The following is an 18457-nucleotide window of genomic DNA, read 5'->3' on the forward strand; positions in this document are numbered from 1 at the left end:
GCATCGAAGGGTCATGGGTTCGATTTCCGGTCAAGGGCACACGGACCTGGGTGGCACGTTGGATTCCCCAGCCCGGTCAGAGCGCATTTAAGTTAGATCCAAGAACTCCCACCTGTCCTCTGGTATGTCTGTGACCTTGGGCAGGTCACAGCTCCTCTGTGCCTCGGTTTCCCTTCCTTCTCTGGAAAGCGGGTTTTTGTTTTTCAAGATCCCACGCTTTCTATCCATGGTCTCCTCGGATACAAGCCGGGCTGGAAGGACGAGCTCGATTCTTGGTAGACGCTTTTTATGTCACTATCCCTGGCTCACAGATAAGGAAACTGAGTCCTGGGGAGATTGAGGGACTCACCCGAGGCCCTTCAGCTCAAACTGGCAGAGCGGGGTTTGAATGGAGGGCTGTCCTTCCCCATCTCTGCCTCCCGTTTCTACCTCCTTGTGTCCTGCTCCTGGGGTCCCCGAGGTGCTAAACCAGCCTTTTAGGAGAGAGGAAGAGCTGGTGAGCCGTTGGCCACCCATGGGCTCAGCAGGCCTGGACCCTGGGCCCGGCTGTATCCTGAGGGACCTTTGGATCCCAGGACTTTGGGGTAGACGGTAAAGAGCGAATTGTGAAGCCTGGATGAGTCTCACCATCCTGTTTGGAGTGTGAGGCGCCGGGTACCCTGAGCAGCTGCTGTGTCTCATTCCCACCAGGCGGGTGGGGCCTGGAGGGGCCCTGGGTGGGCTTCCCTGGGCTGCTGTGAGTTCCTGCTGGGTCAGCACCGAGGATGGAGCCTGGGCCCCGTTCATTTACCATCTAGGTCCTGTGCTGGCTTCATCCTGAGGGATTCCCAGCAGTGGATCCTCAGCCCAGCCCCCCAGGGTGTCTCCCCCAGTGATCCCTCGCCCTGCGGGTGAGATCAATAGCGAGCCTGCACGGTTCCAGGCAGGGGGTCCATTCTGGGACTTCCAAGTTGACCCTCAGAGATGACCCGAGAGAAAGGAGCCTGGGACTGAACTATAGAAGCAGGGTTGATGAAATGGGGTTTCTTTTCCCTCCTTCCTCCCTCTTTTTTTTTTTTTTTAAGCAAGAGATAAATAAATGTCGCCCTGAGATGACAAGAGAGCACTGAAGGAGATAAAAAGGAGCCAGAGACCAGAAGCAAAGGACAGGGGGGGTCCGGGACAGGGACCATACACTGCGACGAGGGAAGAGATGAGAGAGGGAAAAGATGGGGAGGCAGGACCACGGAGCGGCGGAGCGGAGGGTGGGAGGGTGGGGTTGCCAGGGAAACGGGAGGAGGGAGGAATGATGGAGGGAGAGGAAGGCGGGATGGAGGGGGCTGAGGGCTCAGCGAGGGAGGGGCCGAGGCCCGCTCGCTGAGCAGGAAGGGAAGCCGTGAGGGGCTCCCAGGGCTGGATCAGGCCCCAGTGTGGGGAAACTGAGGCTGGCAGGGGAAGAAGGACACGGCCCAGGAAACTCATCCCCGCCTGGACCTGGCAGGGTGGAGGGAGCTGCCTGCAGGGACGGCCTCTCCCTGAGCCTCAGTTTCCACACCTGCGAAATGGAAGTGGGGCTCCCCACCCTGGAAGCCTAGAAATTGCGTGCGCTCGTCACAGGGCCTAAAAATCCAAGCCCGATAAACGCCCCTGGGGTTGGTTCCTTCCCGGTGGTGCTTATATCTGTCCCGTGAACTTGAGAGGCCGGGTTTGGTTTGTTTGTCTGTCCCTGTCTGGTCAAGCTGGTGGTCTTTGGGTCCCGAGTAGTGAACCTGCACGGGACACGGATGCGCTGTTTTGCTTGTGGGGTTGAAGGAAAGGCGCCGGGCCTTCCTGAGACACGAGGCCCACTGTCCCTGCCCCCGCCCCTGCCCCTGGGGATGGCACTGGTTCCGAAGCTCAAGGGAAGGGTGTCCAGAGGGTGCCTGGCGGGGAGAGTCGGAGCTCCTAGGCCCAGCCCTGGGCATGTGCCAGAGCAATTCTCCTCTGCAGCCTGGAGGGTGCCCTGGGGTGGAGGCAGGTCTGGGAAGGAGGCGAGCACATTTGTAAAGCGCTCAGGCAAGGATTTCCCCTGTGTCTCATTCATTCACTCATGCTAGGGCCCCTCGGTGACTGCATTCCGCCCCCCTCCTTCTCTTAGGCCCAGTATGCTCCCCTGTGACCCGTAAACAGATAAGATTGTGAATCGGTGTGATTGTATCGGGGTTCTCCAGAGAACAGAACCAGTAGGATATATATACACACACACAGAGAGAGAGGTTTATTTTTAGGCATTGGCTCGCGCGATTGTGGGGGCTGGCGAGTCCAAAACCTGCAGGGCTGGCTGGAAGCTCAGTCGGGTTTTCCATGGCGATGTGGTCTTGAGGCAGAAATCCTTGTCTGGGAACTTCAGTTTTGCTCTGAAGGCTTCAGCGGATTGGGTGAGACCTGCCCACGTTAGGAAGGGTAATCGGCTTTCCTTGAAGTCGATGGGGGTAGACGCTAATCCCACCGACAAGTAGCTCATGGCGACCCCGACGTTAGCCTTTGACCAAACAGCTGGGCACCACGGCCTAGCCGAGTCACACATAAAATTAACCTGCCGTCCTCAGGCTGTGGGAGAGGCCCCCGCCCTGCCCCACGAGGATATTCACCCAGTGCATAGAAGGGCGGTCCTGGCAGAGGGATCAGCCTGTGCAAAGGCCCTGAGGTAGGAAACAGCTAGAGAGGGGCAGCAAGCTTCATGGAGGGACAGGCTGGAGAACTTCACCCTATAGGACCTGTGGCCGAGGGTGGGCGTCTAGGCCAGCACCAGGCCAGCACCCTGCATTCCAGTCCTTTGCTTCTCCATGTCACTGTGCAGCCTCGGACCTGTCCCCTTCCCTTCCCTGAGCCTCAGTGGCCTTATCTATAGAAAGAAGTGGCCGGCAGAGCGAACACCAGGCCCCCCGTGTGGTTTGTGGGCGGGTGGCCCTGCCTTGGTGGCTCAGCAGATCCGTCCGCAGAGAAAAGGGGAAGCTAGCTGAGGCAGAGAGAATCCTCTAAGGAAGAGACTCCCACACTTAGCCCGGCCCCCCTCCCCACGGCCCCCCCATCCGCTGCAGAAGTGAGACTGCAGCAAGGAGCCTGGGGTTTGCGTGGCCGTCAGCTTTCGCTTTCACTTCCTCTCCTGTCACCGTTAAGTCGTTGAAGTCCCACGAGTGGTTTTTTTACAGCCGTGTCCACTCCCTGCCCACTGCAGGTTCACCTTCTCTGGGAGCCTGGGGCCGCTGGGGGACAAAGGGCCCAGACATACCCCCCCCAACGCCAACAGGACAGGTGGTGCGGCTGGTGACAGGGCAGAAAGGGCAGCCGGAGCCAGACCCCAGCGCTCCTCAGTGCCACTTGGGTTTTGAGATGGTGGTGGTGGGAGTTAGTCTACGATTCAGGCAGGTCCTGTTGGTTCCTCCTTCAAAAGTGGGTCTAGTCTCGCCAGCCCCGATCAGACCAGGCCTCGAGCGCGGACACCTGAGCTCGGCGCCCACCGTCTGTGATCCAGGGACGCCCAGGTTCCCTGAGGCCCTCTCCTGCTGTCAGAGCAGGGATGCCTGGAGGGTTGCAGTGACGAGACCAGGAGCTTTTTTAAAAAGAGCATGGGGTGGGCCCTGGCCGGTTTGGCTCAGTGGTTAGAGCGTCGGTCCGAGGACTGAGGGGTCCTGGGTTCGATTTCGGCCAAGGGCATGTGTGGGAGGCAGCCAGTCAATGTGTCTCTCTCACATCGATGTTTCTATCCCCACCCACCCCCCACCACTCTTTCTGAAAAGCAGTGGAAAAAATATCCTCAGGGTGAGAGGAGGTGCTGTCCCTTCCTGGGGAGGGGACTCCCATGACAGGCAGCAAGGCCCAGGATTAACCCGCCCTCAGGGGTCCCAGAAGCCCCTTGGGCCCCATTTACAGATGAGGAAACCGAGGCTGCTCCGACGGATTGTCCAGGCTCACCCAGCCAATCAGTCATTGGTTCATTTGGCAGGCGGGTGTCAGTGGTCATAGAAGTAGCTGAGCAGCAGTGAGAGCTCTGGGTCCCTGCTGGGCCTCAGCCCCGAGACTCTGGTCCCTCCCCAGGGCCTGGCCTCTGCTGTCACCCCACCGCCATTTCCTCCCCTCTCCTCTCCTCTCCTCTCCTTCCCCTTCCCCCTCTGCTTTTGTTTGTTTCTCTCCCTCGCTCCCTCCCTCCCTCCTCCCCTCCCTCCCTCCCTCCCTCCTCTATCCCTCTGGCTCCCCTCTTCCCTCCTCATGCTCTCTCCTCTCTCCCCCCCTTCCCTCTCCCTCTGCTGTGTCCTTCCTTCCCCCACTCCCAGCACAAGTCTTTAAACGATAATCAAGCAGCTATTCGGTTTCCTCTGTTTCCCTGCCTTTGCCGTCTCCTTTCTGTGCGCCCCGGGGACCGTCCGTAGGGGGCCGAGCTGCGTCCGATGGGCATCCCTCCATGGACACCCCTCGTCTCACAGCCAAGGGCAGCCTGAGCTCCTCTCCAGCCTGAGCCCCTCTCCCCCTTGGACGTGGGGCAGAGTCTGCAGCACCAGCGGTGGGGGGAGGCCTCGCCCCGAGAAGGGAGGTGCCCCAAGGGGGCCCCCAGGCTGAGGACACCCGGGGCCCTGCCCTGGCACACGGGGTGGTGAGAACCTGGCAGGCTCTGCAGGGCCTGAAACAGGAGGGTTGTAGCCTGTGAGAAGGAGCCAGATGAGGGGGGCGTGGGGGGGACCAAAAGGATGGCCCGGGAGGAAGGGGGAGAAGAGGGACGTCAGGGCTGCAGGGCCCCCAGCTTCCCGCTAGTCATTTCCATGCGTGACAGGCAGAACACGCATGCGGAATGCAGGCAAATTAGATTCCCCTTCTTTTTCTTGGCCTCTGTCTCAGCAAACAGCCCTTCCTGCACACGCACACACGCACACACACATGCACACGCACACACACACATGCACGCACACGGCCTGCCTGGCTGCACCAGCAAGCCCGGCGACGTCACGGGGGGCGCGCCTGCTGACCCCTCAGCACCTGCGGGGAGCAGGGTGTGACCTCCCAGGTCACACAGCCGATGGGGCCGACGGGGCCGGGCCTGGCGCAGACCCCGCTCTGCCGGCAGAAAATAGGGCCCTGTGAACACGTGAGCAGGCCCCTGATCCCTGGGTTGTGAAATGGGGTACACCCCCCCCCCACCCTCAGCCCCATGGGGTTGCTTTATGATTAAATGGCTCACCTAGGGCGAGCACCTGATAGGGGAAAGCTAGCTCTCCCGGCGATGGGATGTGTCCCGGCTACAAAAGGGCAGAGTCTGGATTTGAACTCAGAACTCGGGGCCAAGTCCCCACCATAGGAGCCTCCCCTCCCCTCCCCCTGGCCTTGACACTGGGGGAAGTCTTGAAAAAAAAAATGCCGAGCTCGTTGTCTGCGTAAACCCACAGCGGATATGAGGGCCGCCCCAGGTGGGTGCTGCCGGGTGCTGTGTCATGCGGGTCGCTGTGACCGGAGGCAGTGACGCGCCCCCACCGAGGGGCTGTCTTGGGCACAGGGGTCTTCTCTGTGGTCTCCGTGAGGACGCCCGGGGCCCCTCCGCCTCTCCACCTGCATCTCCAGGCACAGGGCCTGACCCCGAGCAGGGACTCAGCAAATAGTGTTCGTTGCCCGAATGGGCGAGTGACTCCTCCGTTTCTCGAGGTTGTCCGCAGGGTGACCCCAAACCTTAGCTGAACTCTGGGCCCCAGAATGGAGAAGTCTCTCAGCTCTGTGGCTTTTTTCAGAAAGGACTCCTTCCAGAGATCTGGGCAGATAATCCGAGTGATTTTTGTATTTTTATTTTTTAAATTCTCACCTAAGGATATTTTTTTCCATTGCTTTTCAGAAAGTTGAAGGGGGTGGAGAGAGAGAGAGAGAGAGAAACATTGATGTGAGAGAGACACATCAATTGTTTGCCTCCGGCATGCACCCCAACCAGGGCCGGGAATCGAACCTGCAACCAAAGTACGTGCCCCGAGGTACGTGCCCTTGGCTAGAATCGAACCTGGGACCCTTCGGCCGATGCTCTAACCACTGAGCCAGACCGTCTAGGGCAAGAGTGATTCTTGATATCTGCTGAGGGCTTTACAAGAAGCTGAGCCCCTTCACCTGAGTTACAACCTGGGTTCCCACAGCCCTTCCACGGGCAGGGTTTTCATTCCCATTTTCAGATGGGGACACTGAGGCGCAGGAGTGACTTTGAAATGACATTGCTCAGTCACTTGTAAGTGACACAGCTGGGACTTGAGGCTAAGCTGCCTGACTTTCCCACGGGGGGCTGGGGGTGGGCTCTGAACCACGTTTAGCCCCTCCAGCCTGTTCCAGGTAGGCCCTGAGCCCCAAGCCAGGGGATTGTTCCTTCTGAACCCCCTCACCCCCCACTTCCACGAGAGCCCCACTTTAAAGCTTAATAGTTTAGTCTCATAGTGTCCGTTTCAAGGAGGCTGAATTCCTGTCTGGGGTATTTTATTTTTAGCCGGCTTCAGGAAGGGGAGGTTCCACTGGCCTGTGGGGGGAGGGAGACACCAGACCAGGGCCTGTTTCCTGAGGAAGGGCCCCTCGCTGATGGGCCCTGCGCCAACCTGCCAACCGTGGCCCTGGGAGGGGTGCCGGCGAGGCAGGCAGGAGCCACCCCAGCAATGCCCTTCTGTCCCTATGGCGCGCCTCCCAGGAGCAAGGCTCTGAGCTGGGAGCGGGGGTTTAATTCATGAGTGTCCAGCTCAGGCCGGGGTAGAGGCCCTCCCACATCTGGGCACTGCCCCCTCGGAGCCACCAAACGCGTGGAGAGGCCTGGAGAGGGCACCGGGCTGGCGGGGGGGTGGGGGGGGGCCAGAGGAGCCCCAGGAACAGGTGGAGTTTTGGGAGGCCCGTGGGAGGAGCCAGGAGCTCGGCAGGTTTGGGGAAAGGGCACCGAGGGTGGGAGGCCCCGCTGCTGGGGCTGGTGCCCCTGGGAAGGTAGGAGGCCCATGCATTCGGGGTCTGGGGGCCACGCCGGCTTTTTAAAGAGCCTGTAAATCAGAGTATGGCTGAGACGCTGGGGGCCAGCGCCTTCGTTCCAGACAGTCGTTTCAAACACATCAGCCTTCCCCAAACCCTTCTTTCAACTCTTACAAGGAATTCCAACGTATAAATGGGATTATCATTTTAATCGGTATACATTTAGCTATTTAAATGTGTCACACGTAGCTAATCAGGACCCACGACCCGGGGTGGATCCGTCATTTAGCACGAGGGGCGCCCGGTGGGAGCCACTGTCTGAGGTCGGCCTTGGCCCCTCATTTATTTTTGTGCGTTGCCTTGTTTTTGCCCAATATGTATTCTTGGCAGAACCAAAACGCCTCATTCATATGGACAAGCCGTTACAAATGGTGACAGTTGTTTAGCACCTCGCTGTAGTCTCAAGGTCTGCGCAAAATTAATCACCCTGGCAACAAAGCCGGTGGGGCCAGCGGGTGTGTTGGAGTGAGGAGTGCTGCCCTGTACCTTTGAGAAGATGGGCTTTTCTAAAAAAAATCTACTTTTAAAAACAGAAGGCGCTTTGGTGGTCGCCGTTTTCGAGGGAGATCTTGGAGGAGCTCGGAAGGGCGTGCGGGATATAGCTGGGGAACCGCAGAGGAAATGTAGCCTCCCCGTTTTACAGATGGGAAGACTGAGGCCAGCAAAGGGGGGCGGGGGGCGGGGCTTACGCAGGGTCCCCCTGGGAGATGGAGGAGATGGGCAGATCCACAGAGGGGGTGGCTGCCCCCCGTCGTCATGTGTGTCCTGTTCCCAAGGCAGGAGTAGAAAGACGTCAGGGCCCCACGCACCCCAAATGAGCCACCGCTTGCTGACTGTGTGTCCGCCTGTCGCCTGTCTCTGTGCCCAGCGAGCCCGCAGCACTAATGTTCCCTTCTCCCCCTTGCCCGCAGCGATGCCCTCCTAGCCAGCCGCCCAGGGATGGAGGGCTTCATGGACTCAGGGACACAGACGGACGCCGTGGTGGTGCTGTCCTTGGCTCAGGCCGCCGTGCTGGGCCTGGTCTCGGAAAATGAGCTCTTTGGAGCCACCATAAGCGCCGAAGCCTTCTACCCGGACCTGGGGCCCGAGCTGTCGGGGGCTTCCATGGGGGAGCCCGGGCCCCCGGGCCCCGACGTCTACCAGCTGGCCTGCAACGGGCGCGCCCTGGAGGAGCCGGCGGAGGAAGAGGTGCTGGAGGTGGAGGCGGCCCTGGAGAAGCACACCCGGCGGAAGACGCGGCCCCCGGTGCGGCTGGTGCCCAAGGTCAAGTTTGAGAAGGCGGAGGAGGAGGAACGCGAGGTCTACGAGGTGTCCGTGCCCGGCGACGACGACAAGGGCGCAGGCCCGGCGGAGGCCCCGGCCCAGGCGGCCGGCGGGGGCTGCGAGGCCCTGGTGCAGAGCAGCGCCGTCAAGATGATCGACCTGAGCGCCTTCAGCCGCAAGCCCCGGACGCTGCGGCCCCTGCCCCGAGCCCCGCGGCCAGAGCTGGACGTGGCCCCCTACGACCCCCACTTCCCGGCCCCGGCCCGCGACGCTTTCCCGGAGCCCAGCATGGCCCTGCCGGGGCCCGAGGCCTTGCCCGCCGAGTGCGGTTTCCAAACGCCCCACCTGGCCCCCCTGAGCGACCCCGAGGCCCCCGCCTTGGAGTCGCCGGAGCCCGTGAAGCCGGAGACGGGCCTCGCGTGGCAGGAGGCGGGCGAGTTCGAGGCGGACGCGGGCGGCTCCACGGCGGAGCGTCACAAGAAGGCCCAGCTGGACCGGCTGGACATCAACGTGCAGATCGACGACTCCTACCTGGTGGAGGCGGGCGACCGGCAGAAACGCTGGCAGTGCCGCATGTGCGAGAAGTCCTACACGTCCAAGTACAACCTGGTGACGCACATCCTGGGCCACAACGGCATCAAGCCCCACTCCTGCCCCCACTGCAGCAAGCTCTTCAAGCAGCCCAGCCACCTGCAGACGCACCTGCTCACGCACCAGGGCACGCGGCCCCACAAGTGCCAGGTGTGCCACAAGGCCTTCACGCAGACCAGCCACCTCAAGCGCCACATGCTCCTGCACTCGGAGGTCAAGCCCTACAGCTGCCACTTTTGCGGCCGCGGCTTCGCCTACCCGAGCGAGCTCAAGGCCCACGAGGTGAAGCACGAGAGCGGCCGGTGCCACGTGTGCGTCGAGTGCGGCCTGGACTTCTCCACCCTGACCCAGCTCAAGCGCCACCTGGCCTCCCACCAGGGCCCCACCCTCTACCAGTGCCTCGAGTGCGACAAGTCCTTCCACTACCGCAGCCAGCTGCAGAACCACATGCTCAAGCACCAGAACGTGCGGCCCTTCGTGTGCACCGAGTGCGGCATGGAGTTCAGCCAGGTCCACCACCTCAAGCAGCACTCGCTCACCCACAAGGTAGCCGTCCGTCGCCGGGCCGCGTCTCCCTCGGCCCCCCGGGTCCCTCCCTCTCTGCCTTCCCCTGGGGCTCTGCCCGGGCCTGAGAGGGTAACCCTCAACCGCTGAGCCACACCGGCCGGGCCGAGCTTCCTCTCTTGGTGGTGGTGCCCTTAGGAGACTTCTCCAGGTCAAGCTTGCGTCCGTATCTCTCACGGTGGATGCGACCGTTGGGGGGGCCGGCGGGGGGCGGGGGGGGGGACGGTGCTGCAGAGACGGGAACCCAGCCCCGGGAAGTTTTTCCGCTTAGAGCGGAAACGATTGGCAGGCTTCAGTGCAGGGCACTGGTGCTGGCGTAGCTGCCAAGAGCATCGCGGTGAGAAGGAACCTGAAGCTGAATCCGGGCTCAGCCGTAAACGTGGAATGTGCCCGAAGTAAAAAAAAAACCAGATGTCTGATGATTAGGGTCTGTCTGCGGGGGCGGGGGGGGGGCGTGAGGAGCGACAAGCTCAGGGGCCATATATTTGCCGTCTTTCTCCTCTGTTGAAAGCCCCCACCTGCCTGCAGAGTGTTAAAGGATAAATAATACGGTGAAGAAAGCTGAGAGCAAAAAAAAAAAAATCAAAGGCTAATCCGATTGGAAAGCGTCCCTCCCGTCGGCTGAAATGCGTACAATTTCAGCTGAGCGAGCTCCCAAAGGGCGGGGCCCCCTGCTGGTCACACGCATCCTGCCGACTCCAGCGGGCATATGAGACTCGAGACACGCCCCTGCCTGCTTGGTAAGAGAAACAGGCCCGGGAACCATTAAATTACTAGACGAAACTTCGTCCCCAACAGCAGTTGGGATAGCAGCCGTGACCGCGGAGACATGACTGTCCAGCTGGGAGTCTACTGAATTACCGGGGTTCTGGCAAAGAGGTCGGCTCCCCAGTTTTTGCCCTCACATTTCTCCCCATACAATGAAGGGGACTCCCTGTGCCCACGGCGCCCTGTCCTGCTCTGGGGCCACCTCCAGACCATGGCAAAGCATGGTGGGTGGCTGCCCGGACCAGAGGGTTTTCCCTGGAGTCTTTGTCTCTTGGCACCGACTGTCCCAAACCCCATCAGGGATAGGAATTGCATTGGGGAATCTATTGAAACCAAAAATCCCACTGAGTGGGAATCTCCAGGGAGCGGCCTGAGTGGGGCTTTTGGTTCACCAAGAATTCCATGCGGCCCTTATCACCAGGGACAGCTGGGAAACTCTCTCTTGGGAGGCAGTGATGGGCTCTGAGAGTTTGAGGGGTCTCAGTTCTACACAGGCCCGAGTGTCATTTTTTCCTGAGGTGTCCATAGCTTTCGTCGTAATTCTCGAAGGGGCCTGTTGCACGGAAAAGACCCCGAGAGATGCACTGAAGACAAAAACACATCCTGGATCGGAGGAAGTGATCCTCGGCCACCAGGCTACGGCTGGGTCCTCTTGGCTGCAGGCCCTGGGCCCTGGGTGCCTGGCGTGATGCCGGTGCTTTGTGGCAGGTGCCTGGTGATGGCTGCTGAATGAATCAATGAGTCGATGAACTAAATCTGTGAATGAATGAACTAAAGCATTTGCCTGGTGAGCAGGAGACAGCGGGTGTGTAGGTAGAAACAGTAAGGCCCAGCCAATCACTGCCTAATACTGGAAGGCTTCCTGGAGTCAGTGGCCCTGTCCCGGCATTGTGCCGGGGTTTTCTTTTTATTATTTTTTAATTCTCACTGGAGGATGTTTTTTTCCCATTGCTTTTTCAGAGAGAATGAAGGAGAGAGAGAGAGAAACATCGATGTGAGAGAGACACATCGATTGGTTGGCTCCCTCAAGCACCCCAGCTGGGGCCAGGGATCGAGCCAGGGATTGATTCCTTGGCTGGAATCGAACCTGGGACCCTTCAGTCCGAGGGCCGACGCTCGTTAACCACTGAGCCGACCTGGCCAGTGGATCTCCCAGTGCTTTTAAACAAGTGGTGCCTGTTTGGAACACCCCCAGGAAGTCATTTCCCAGGATCTGCACAGAGGCTGTGCCCTGACCACTGCTTCCCCCCCTCTCCCCCCCACGCAGGGCGTGAAGGAGTTCAAGTGCGAGGTGTGCGGCCGGGAGTTCACGCTGCAGGCGAACATGAAGCGGCACATGCTGATCCACACCAGCGTCCGGCCCTACCAGTGCCACATCTGCTTCAAGACCTTCGTGCAGAAGCAGACTCTCAAGACCCACATGATTGTACACTCGCCGGTGAAGCCATTCAAGTGCAAGGTACCAGGCCATTGGGCCCCAAAGCGGCGCCGTCCCCCGGGTGGCCCGGAGTCAGCAGGACTGCAGCAGCTGAAGCCCACCGAGAGGTGGCCTGGACAGTGCACACAGTCGGCACTGGCTGGGTGAAACAGCCTGGGCTTTGGGGGAGCTGGACTGGGCACTGGGGGTTCAGATCCTACAAGCTGCTGAAGTTGTTTTTTAAATATGTCTTTATTGCCCGGCTGGGCGTGGCTCAGCGGTTGAGCATCGACCTAGGATCCAGGTGATTGGGGTTCGATTCCCGGTCAGGGCACATGCCCGGGTTGTGGGCTCGATCAATGACTCTCTCATCATTGATGTTTCTGTCTCCCTCTGTCCCTCGCCTTTCCTCTCTCTGAAATCAATAAAGATATATTTAAAAAAATAAATAAACAAATAAATAAGTCTTTATTGATTTCAGAGAGAGGAAGGGAGAGGGAGAGAGAAACATTCATGATGAGAGTCATTGGTCGGCTGCTTCCTGCTCGCCCCCTACTGGGGATCGAGCCCAAAATTCAGGCGTGTGCCGTGATCAGGAATCAAACCGAGATCTCCTGGATCATAGGTCGATGCTCAACCGCTGAGCCACGCCGGCCGGGCTGAGAGTTGGGGAGGGGGGTGAAGCCACAGGGAGAGAGCCCAGGCTGGGGACTCGGTGCAGCTGGAGATCTGAGCTGTGATATTTTGGCCACTCCAGCTCAGAGTGTGGGGCAGACCCCCAGGAACAGTGACCAGCGAGGAGGCTTCATTCTCTGCCTCTCGGGCCTCTCTCTGGGGTCACACAGGAAAGAACGAAATGAGTGGGATCCATAGTGAGGGGGACGGCAGCCCAGCCAGGGAGGTGGACAGGGGGCCGGGGTTCTGGAAGGCGGGCTCGCTGTGGGCTGATGGTGCCGGCGATGTGTTCCAGGTGTGCGGGAAATCCTTCAACCGCATGTACAACCTGCTGGGCCACATGCACCTGCACGCGGGCAGCAAGCCCTTCAAGTGCCCCTACTGCTCGAGCAAGTTTAACCTCAAGGGCAACCTGAGCCGGCACATGAAGGTCAAGCACGGCGTCATGGACATCGGCCTGGACAGCCAAGGTGGGTGGGCCACGCGCAGCGGACGGAGCAGGAGCGGTCCTCTCCTGGCACAGGCTGGAGCCTCCTGTCCAGTTAGGGGAGGCGGGAGGCTGGCCAGGCCTCAGACTTCACTGGGGTGGGCTCAGGTCTGGAGAGGGGGCACCCTGGAGGGCCATCACGGTGACGATGGGGCGTTTATGTATTCTTCAAAGGATTTAAATGGGCTCACGTGAAGAACATAATAAAAATAATACCGTGTATCGAGTGCTAACTGTGTGCCAGGCCTTTATTAACTCATATGACCCTCACGGTGAGGTTGGCTCTGTTACTATCGCCGTTTCGCGGATGCGGAAACTCAAGGACAGAGAAGTTAGGTAGCTCATGCCAAATCACAACACAGACAGCAAGTGAAAGAAACTTTTTTATTCATTCCCGAGAGATGCCATAAAATGAATGGGAAAGAAAGGATCAGATGGGAAAATGGCAATTGGAAAGGTGAGGGAGAGCCAGGTGAGGTCACAACTGCACATGTACCGTGGGAGGGAGGTCTGATAGGCACGCAGAGGGGAGCTCTGAGCTCCCCAGTGGCCAAGGCAAAAAGAGTGCTTGTCCTCACGGTCCCAAGGTGGCTGCCAGTGGCCTTCAGGGCAATGTGTTTCCTTTGCACACCCAGTGGGAGCATAAGAGCCTGTCCCCCTTTGCTCTAGGAAACCAACAAGGACATTCCAGGGATTCACAAGGCAGCCTTTCCTCATCAGCCAGAAGTGGGTCCCATGCTTATTCCTGAGCCACTCATTGGGCAAGGGGTGGGATTTGCCCTTAGACTAGGGGTTCTCAACAGAATAGTGAGTTTACCCCCAAGGGACATTTGTCCCGTGTCTAGAAACATGTTTGGTTGTTACAGCTGGGGTGATGCTTAGTGGCATCGAGCTGAGAGAGGCCGGGGATGCTGCTAAACATCCTACGATGCACAGGATGGTCCCCACAACAAATAATTACGGCCCCAAATGTTAAAAGGGCCAGGGTTGAAAGCCCTGCCTTAGACTTCTCAGGGCTACACCCCCTGTCTGGGATCCATTTCTTCCCCCAAACACATTCCATGTCTTAGGTGGACAGGGGCAGGATGCACACTGAGGCCTAGCTCCAGCCCCTGGTGGCCATTGGCCCAGGGTCCCCAGATCATCCCTCAGGATCCCCACCCTCCGGGTCTCACTGGAAGGCAGCCCAGGCCCCCTGTGTGGAGTTTTCTATCTGGCTTTTGTCCCAACCGTAAGAGTGTAGAAGGTGATTTCAGGTTGACAAAGTTACAAGAGGCCTCTTAGAGTTTTTGCCTCATCTGTGTTGACCTCTCTTGGGTGTGTATTTGTCCTTGGAGAGCGAAGCCCAGGGAGGCCCCTGGATAGAACTGGCTTCAAGCACAAATGCTGGCCCTGGCCGGGTAGCTCAGTTGGTTAGAGTGTGGTCCCGATATGCCAAGATTGTGGGTTCAATCCCAGGTCAGGGCACATACAAGAATTAACCAATGAACTGCATCAGTAAGTGGAACAACATCTCTTTTCTCTCTCAAATCAATATAATAAAGTAAAAAAATAAAAAGCATGGATGTTGCAGGAGGTCAGAGGAGATCAGCAACTCCCAGCCGGGGGAGACAGAGCAGCACAGTGGATGAAACTGGCAGCACTTGCTGGGTGCCTTTTGGCAAGCTGATGCACCTCTGAACCTCCCTGTGATCTCCCGAGTTGCTATGAGCATGCAGGGGCCAATGTCTGTGCATTGCCTGGCATGCAGTAGGTGCTAAATGAGGGGTGATGCAGGGACAGGAAACAGTGCAGCAAGCTTCATGTGGCCATTGCAGAGAAGAAATAAGTGGAGTGACTTAGGAGGGACGACAGAGGCAAGACCCAAAGAAGAGGCCAAGGCCAGGCCTTCGAGCCTCCCCCCACATGCACAGCCCTAGGGCTCAGGTCTGCTGACCCATCAGAGCAGCCACAAGGGCCTGGGGACTTCCCGAGGGGGAAGCCTGAGAGGCAGCTGAGAATCCTGTGGAAGCAATGACTGGGTAGTTACTTCTTTATTTTTATTTTTAATATGTTTATTGATTTCAGACAGAGGAAGGGAGAGGGAGAGACAGAAACATCGATGATGAGATTCATTGATCGGCTGCCTCCTGCTGGGGATGGAGCCTGAAACCCCGGCATGTGCCCTGACCGGGAATCGAACTGTGACCTCCAGGTCCATAGGTTGACGCTCAACCACTGAGCCACACCGGCCGGGCAGTTAGTTCTTTCTTCAGAAAGCTCATTAGGTTCCTATGTGGGGCTGACGGACTCCTCCCAGGAGGGGTGGCATCTGGGGCTAACCGTGCCCCCCTCTCTCTTGCAGACCCCATGATGGAGCTGACGGGCACCGACCCCTCCGAGCTTGACGGCCAGCAGGAGATGGAAGACTTCGAGGAGACCGCCTACGCCTACACCGGCGTGGACACCGGCGCCGAGGCCAGCGTCCTCACTGAGCAGGCCATGAAGGAGATGGCCTACTACAACGTGCTATAGCAAAGCTGGGCCACCCGGCACCGGGGAGGGGGCCTGGGCGTGGGGGTGACACCCGCTCCTGCAGCTGGGAAACAAGCTACTGCCCCACTGTCCCGAGCCCCCTCCCCCAATGAGTCATTTGCACCACTAGGGACTTTTAGACCAAATGGACTGTACCACTGGCCTCAGCTGTGAACCAGGCCCAGGCCCCGGGCATTGCGGGGGAAGGAAGGGGAAGGCGGAGGCCCAGGTCTGCGTCTCCTTGGCCTGCTCCTGTAGGGGGGGGGGGGGAATGCTGGTGGGGGCTATTTAGGGACAGGTCACAACGGCACAGGTTCTCAGGTGTCTCCAGGCCTGGCAGAGCTGGGGCAGCCAGTGTGGGCAGGGCCGTGCTGATGGCCCCTCAGGGGTCCTGACACTGGAAATGGGGGATCACTGGAGCCAGGCCTTGTATCTCCCCTGCCAGCCTCTAGGGAGGTTGGAGCTCCGTGCTGGTCAGCACTTAACCACCCCAACCCACTAGCCCCCGGGCTGGGAAAAGCCCAGGCCCCAGAGCCGTCTTCCCCACCCTGTCCACGGACAGCCAGGCAGGGCCTCTCTGCCTTCTACCTCCTGGTGCCTCCCGAGCTCTCCTGGAGCCAAGTGTGCATGCGGCCCCCAACCCGGCCGGCAGGAAAGCAGGGTGCAGCCCAGCCCCCCAGCGAACGCCTTCTCCAGCCAACCCCCAGAAGGCCCCCATCTTACAGCAAACGCCACTCAATTCTGTCTTGAGCCGGGGGCACCACTCCAGGGTCCCCCACGTGAGCCACACTGACACAGATAGATGGACGCCCCTAGAGCAAGGAGCCAGGGCACCGTGAAGAGGTCACCGGGGACCCAAGGGGGCTGTCCTGTGGGTGGGGGAGGGGGGGACAGCGTTTTTCTTATTTACGGCGTAACAAGTATCCATTTTGAGGACAGGGACAGGCCAAGAGTCAGCAGGCTCCCGGGAAGAGCAGCATTTAAAAAAGAAATGAAGACCATAGAGGGGAAAAAATGATTTTTTTTTTTTTTTTTTTTAAAGCAAATGGGGGTAATTTGGAAGGTAATTTATGACTATTTTTTTTCCTTTCCAACTGTGTCGCCTATTACCTTTCCTAACGGAGATCATTTCCTTTTTCCCAACGGAAGCTTTCTTACGTGCTGTGTGCGCTTTGTGACCCCCCAACCTGGAGCCGCCTGGCCCAGAGGGACACGGCAGGACTTGGGCCTGGAGGGGCTGCTGCTGGCAGGAAGCCTCAGGAGGAGGGTAAGAGGCAGGACAGACAGAGGGACAGGCCCTCCACCCCCTGCCCAGCCCCTCGCCAGTGACTTTCATCACCCACCAGAGGCCAGAGCCGCTGACTGCTCAGCCAGCGGCTTGCCCCTCACCAGCCCGCTCTCATCGCCTGTCCCCACCCCGGCTCCTGCCCCTGGAACCTAAGGCTGCAGGCCCAGGGCAGGGAAATAGCACGTTCAGGAACCCAGGGCACCCAGACTCCTGCCCGCCAGCCTCCAGAGGCCTAAGTAGTGGGGAGGGGCAGGCAAGGTTGTCCCCAAAGGCACAGAAGGAGGTGAAGCCACCAACTTCAGCCCAGAAATCAGGTTGGGGGGGAAAACATCTGGGGGTGGGGGGGCCACTCTGAAATGCAGCTCCCCCCTCCCCTCCAAGGCTGTATTCTCAGTGAAGGACCAAGCCAGGCCTCAGGGTGGCTGCGATCAGGACCACGGGGTGGACACGGTGGCCTTGGGATCAGGCAGCCGGGCGCCCCTTCTCGGCCACAGCTCGCACTAAGCAACAAATGAGAGGGCTGGGGCCAACGGGGGCCCCTCCCCAGGTGTGGCTCTCCAGACCCGAGGCCCTCCCTGCCCCCAGCCGCCCAGGTGCCCGCCATGATGACCCTCAGGTGGCAGTGACCTTGTCACTGTAGAAGACATTTTCTCCTGCTGAGCAGATGCACCACCCCCTGCAAACTACCTCTTCCCACAACGTCTTTCTCCCCTGGTACCAAAAAGAACCCTGAACCTCCTCTTTCTCTCTCCTGCCAGCGCAGTGGCCTTGGTCTTGGGGACCCAAGGGAGGAGGTCTGGGCCCCGGGGTGGGGCTCTCCTTCCCTCCCCCAGCCCCGCCATCAGCGCCGGTCCTCCGCAAGATTCGATACTTGAACGCCCCTGCCCTGTGCCTTGGACCTGGGCGAAGCTAAGAGAAGGGGATAGCACAACTCACGATTTGAGCTGGGGGGGAGGGGGGGGCTGGGGGAGTGGTCTTGGCAAGGCTCCTGTCCTCACCCCTCGCCCCCAACCTTTGCAAAAGAGGTGTTGTGTGGCCTCTCGGGTGACTTGGAAACTCCTGGATGAATTCCATTCTAACTTATTTTGACGTGTACACAGACCAACTGTTTAGAAATCCCACTCGTGCAGAGCCCTACTGTGTTTTTATGTTCCCGTTTAAAAGAGAAGTTTACTTAGCAATAATTATAAATAAATGAATATTCTTTAGTGAGGCGACTGCGAGTGCTTCTTTCCATGGTTCTGGGGGGACCTGGAAGGAACTCCCACACGAAGCTTTGCAGCCCTACCCAGCAGGGGCATCTCCCTCCAAGGGCCTGAAGGAGACCCGGACCATCCTTTGCACCGAGTGGCCCCCCCCGCAGGGCCAGGCGCCTACAGGGAGCTGTGCTGCACGAAGCCCAAGAGAGGGGGACAGACCAACGTCCAGAATTCCCACCACTTTCAGAGAAAAGCGGCTACCCCTCCTTTCCCACCAACATGGCCCTGGGACAGAAGCCAGCTCACCGTGCCAGACTGGGCTTCCGAGGCTGTGCGTCCTGGGGGGCTGCCAGCTCTTTGCTACTGATGGGCAAGAAGGAGCTGGAAACCTTGAGCTTCCTCCCAGGAGCTGGGCCTAGCAGAAGGAGCTCCCCAGCTTTTCTTCCCAGCACCCTGGGGGCTCAGGGTGATGACCCAGGAAGAGTGGTCCTCCGAACAGAAGGGGGCGCCAGTGTGGTGGGCGGCTAGGGCCCATCTCAAAGCTACTGAGGTTCCCAGCCACTGGGTTTCAGGATCTGGGAGCGTCGCCCCCGCCCCCTCGTGCCCCAAAATTTGAGAAGTGGACTTCGAGTTGCCAACCATTTATCAAGTGATTATGACACAGTTCTTTCCCAGGACATTTTAACACCTAAAGTGTATACTACGAG

At 59.2% G+C, this 18457-nt stretch overlaps 1 protein-coding gene across 1 annotated transcript in view; it reads left to right on the forward strand.

The window, feature by feature from the left end:
• Window positions 1–15349, forward strand: part of ZNF710 (zinc finger protein 710) — a 40293-nt gene extending 24944 nt beyond the window's left edge. Inside the window, exons 2-5 of the mRNA XM_081124529.1 lie at window positions 7896–9384; window positions 11438–11629; window positions 12558–12732; window positions 15094–15349. Of these exons, the coding sequence (XP_080980655.1) occupies window positions 7924–9384; window positions 11438–11629; window positions 12558–12732; window positions 15094–15263 (1998 nt within the window). The 5' untranslated portion in view covers window positions 7896–7923 and the 3' untranslated portion in view covers window positions 15264–15349. The remainder of the gene's footprint in view (window positions 1–7895; window positions 9385–11437; window positions 11630–12557; window positions 12733–15093) is intronic.
• Window positions 15350–18457: the final 3108 nt, after the last annotated feature.

Source organism: Miniopterus schreibersii (assembly GCF_964146895.1).
Source record: "Miniopterus schreibersii genome assembly, chromosome: 22".
NCBI lineage: Eukaryota > Metazoa > Chordata > Mammalia > Chiroptera > Miniopteridae > Miniopterus > Miniopterus schreibersii.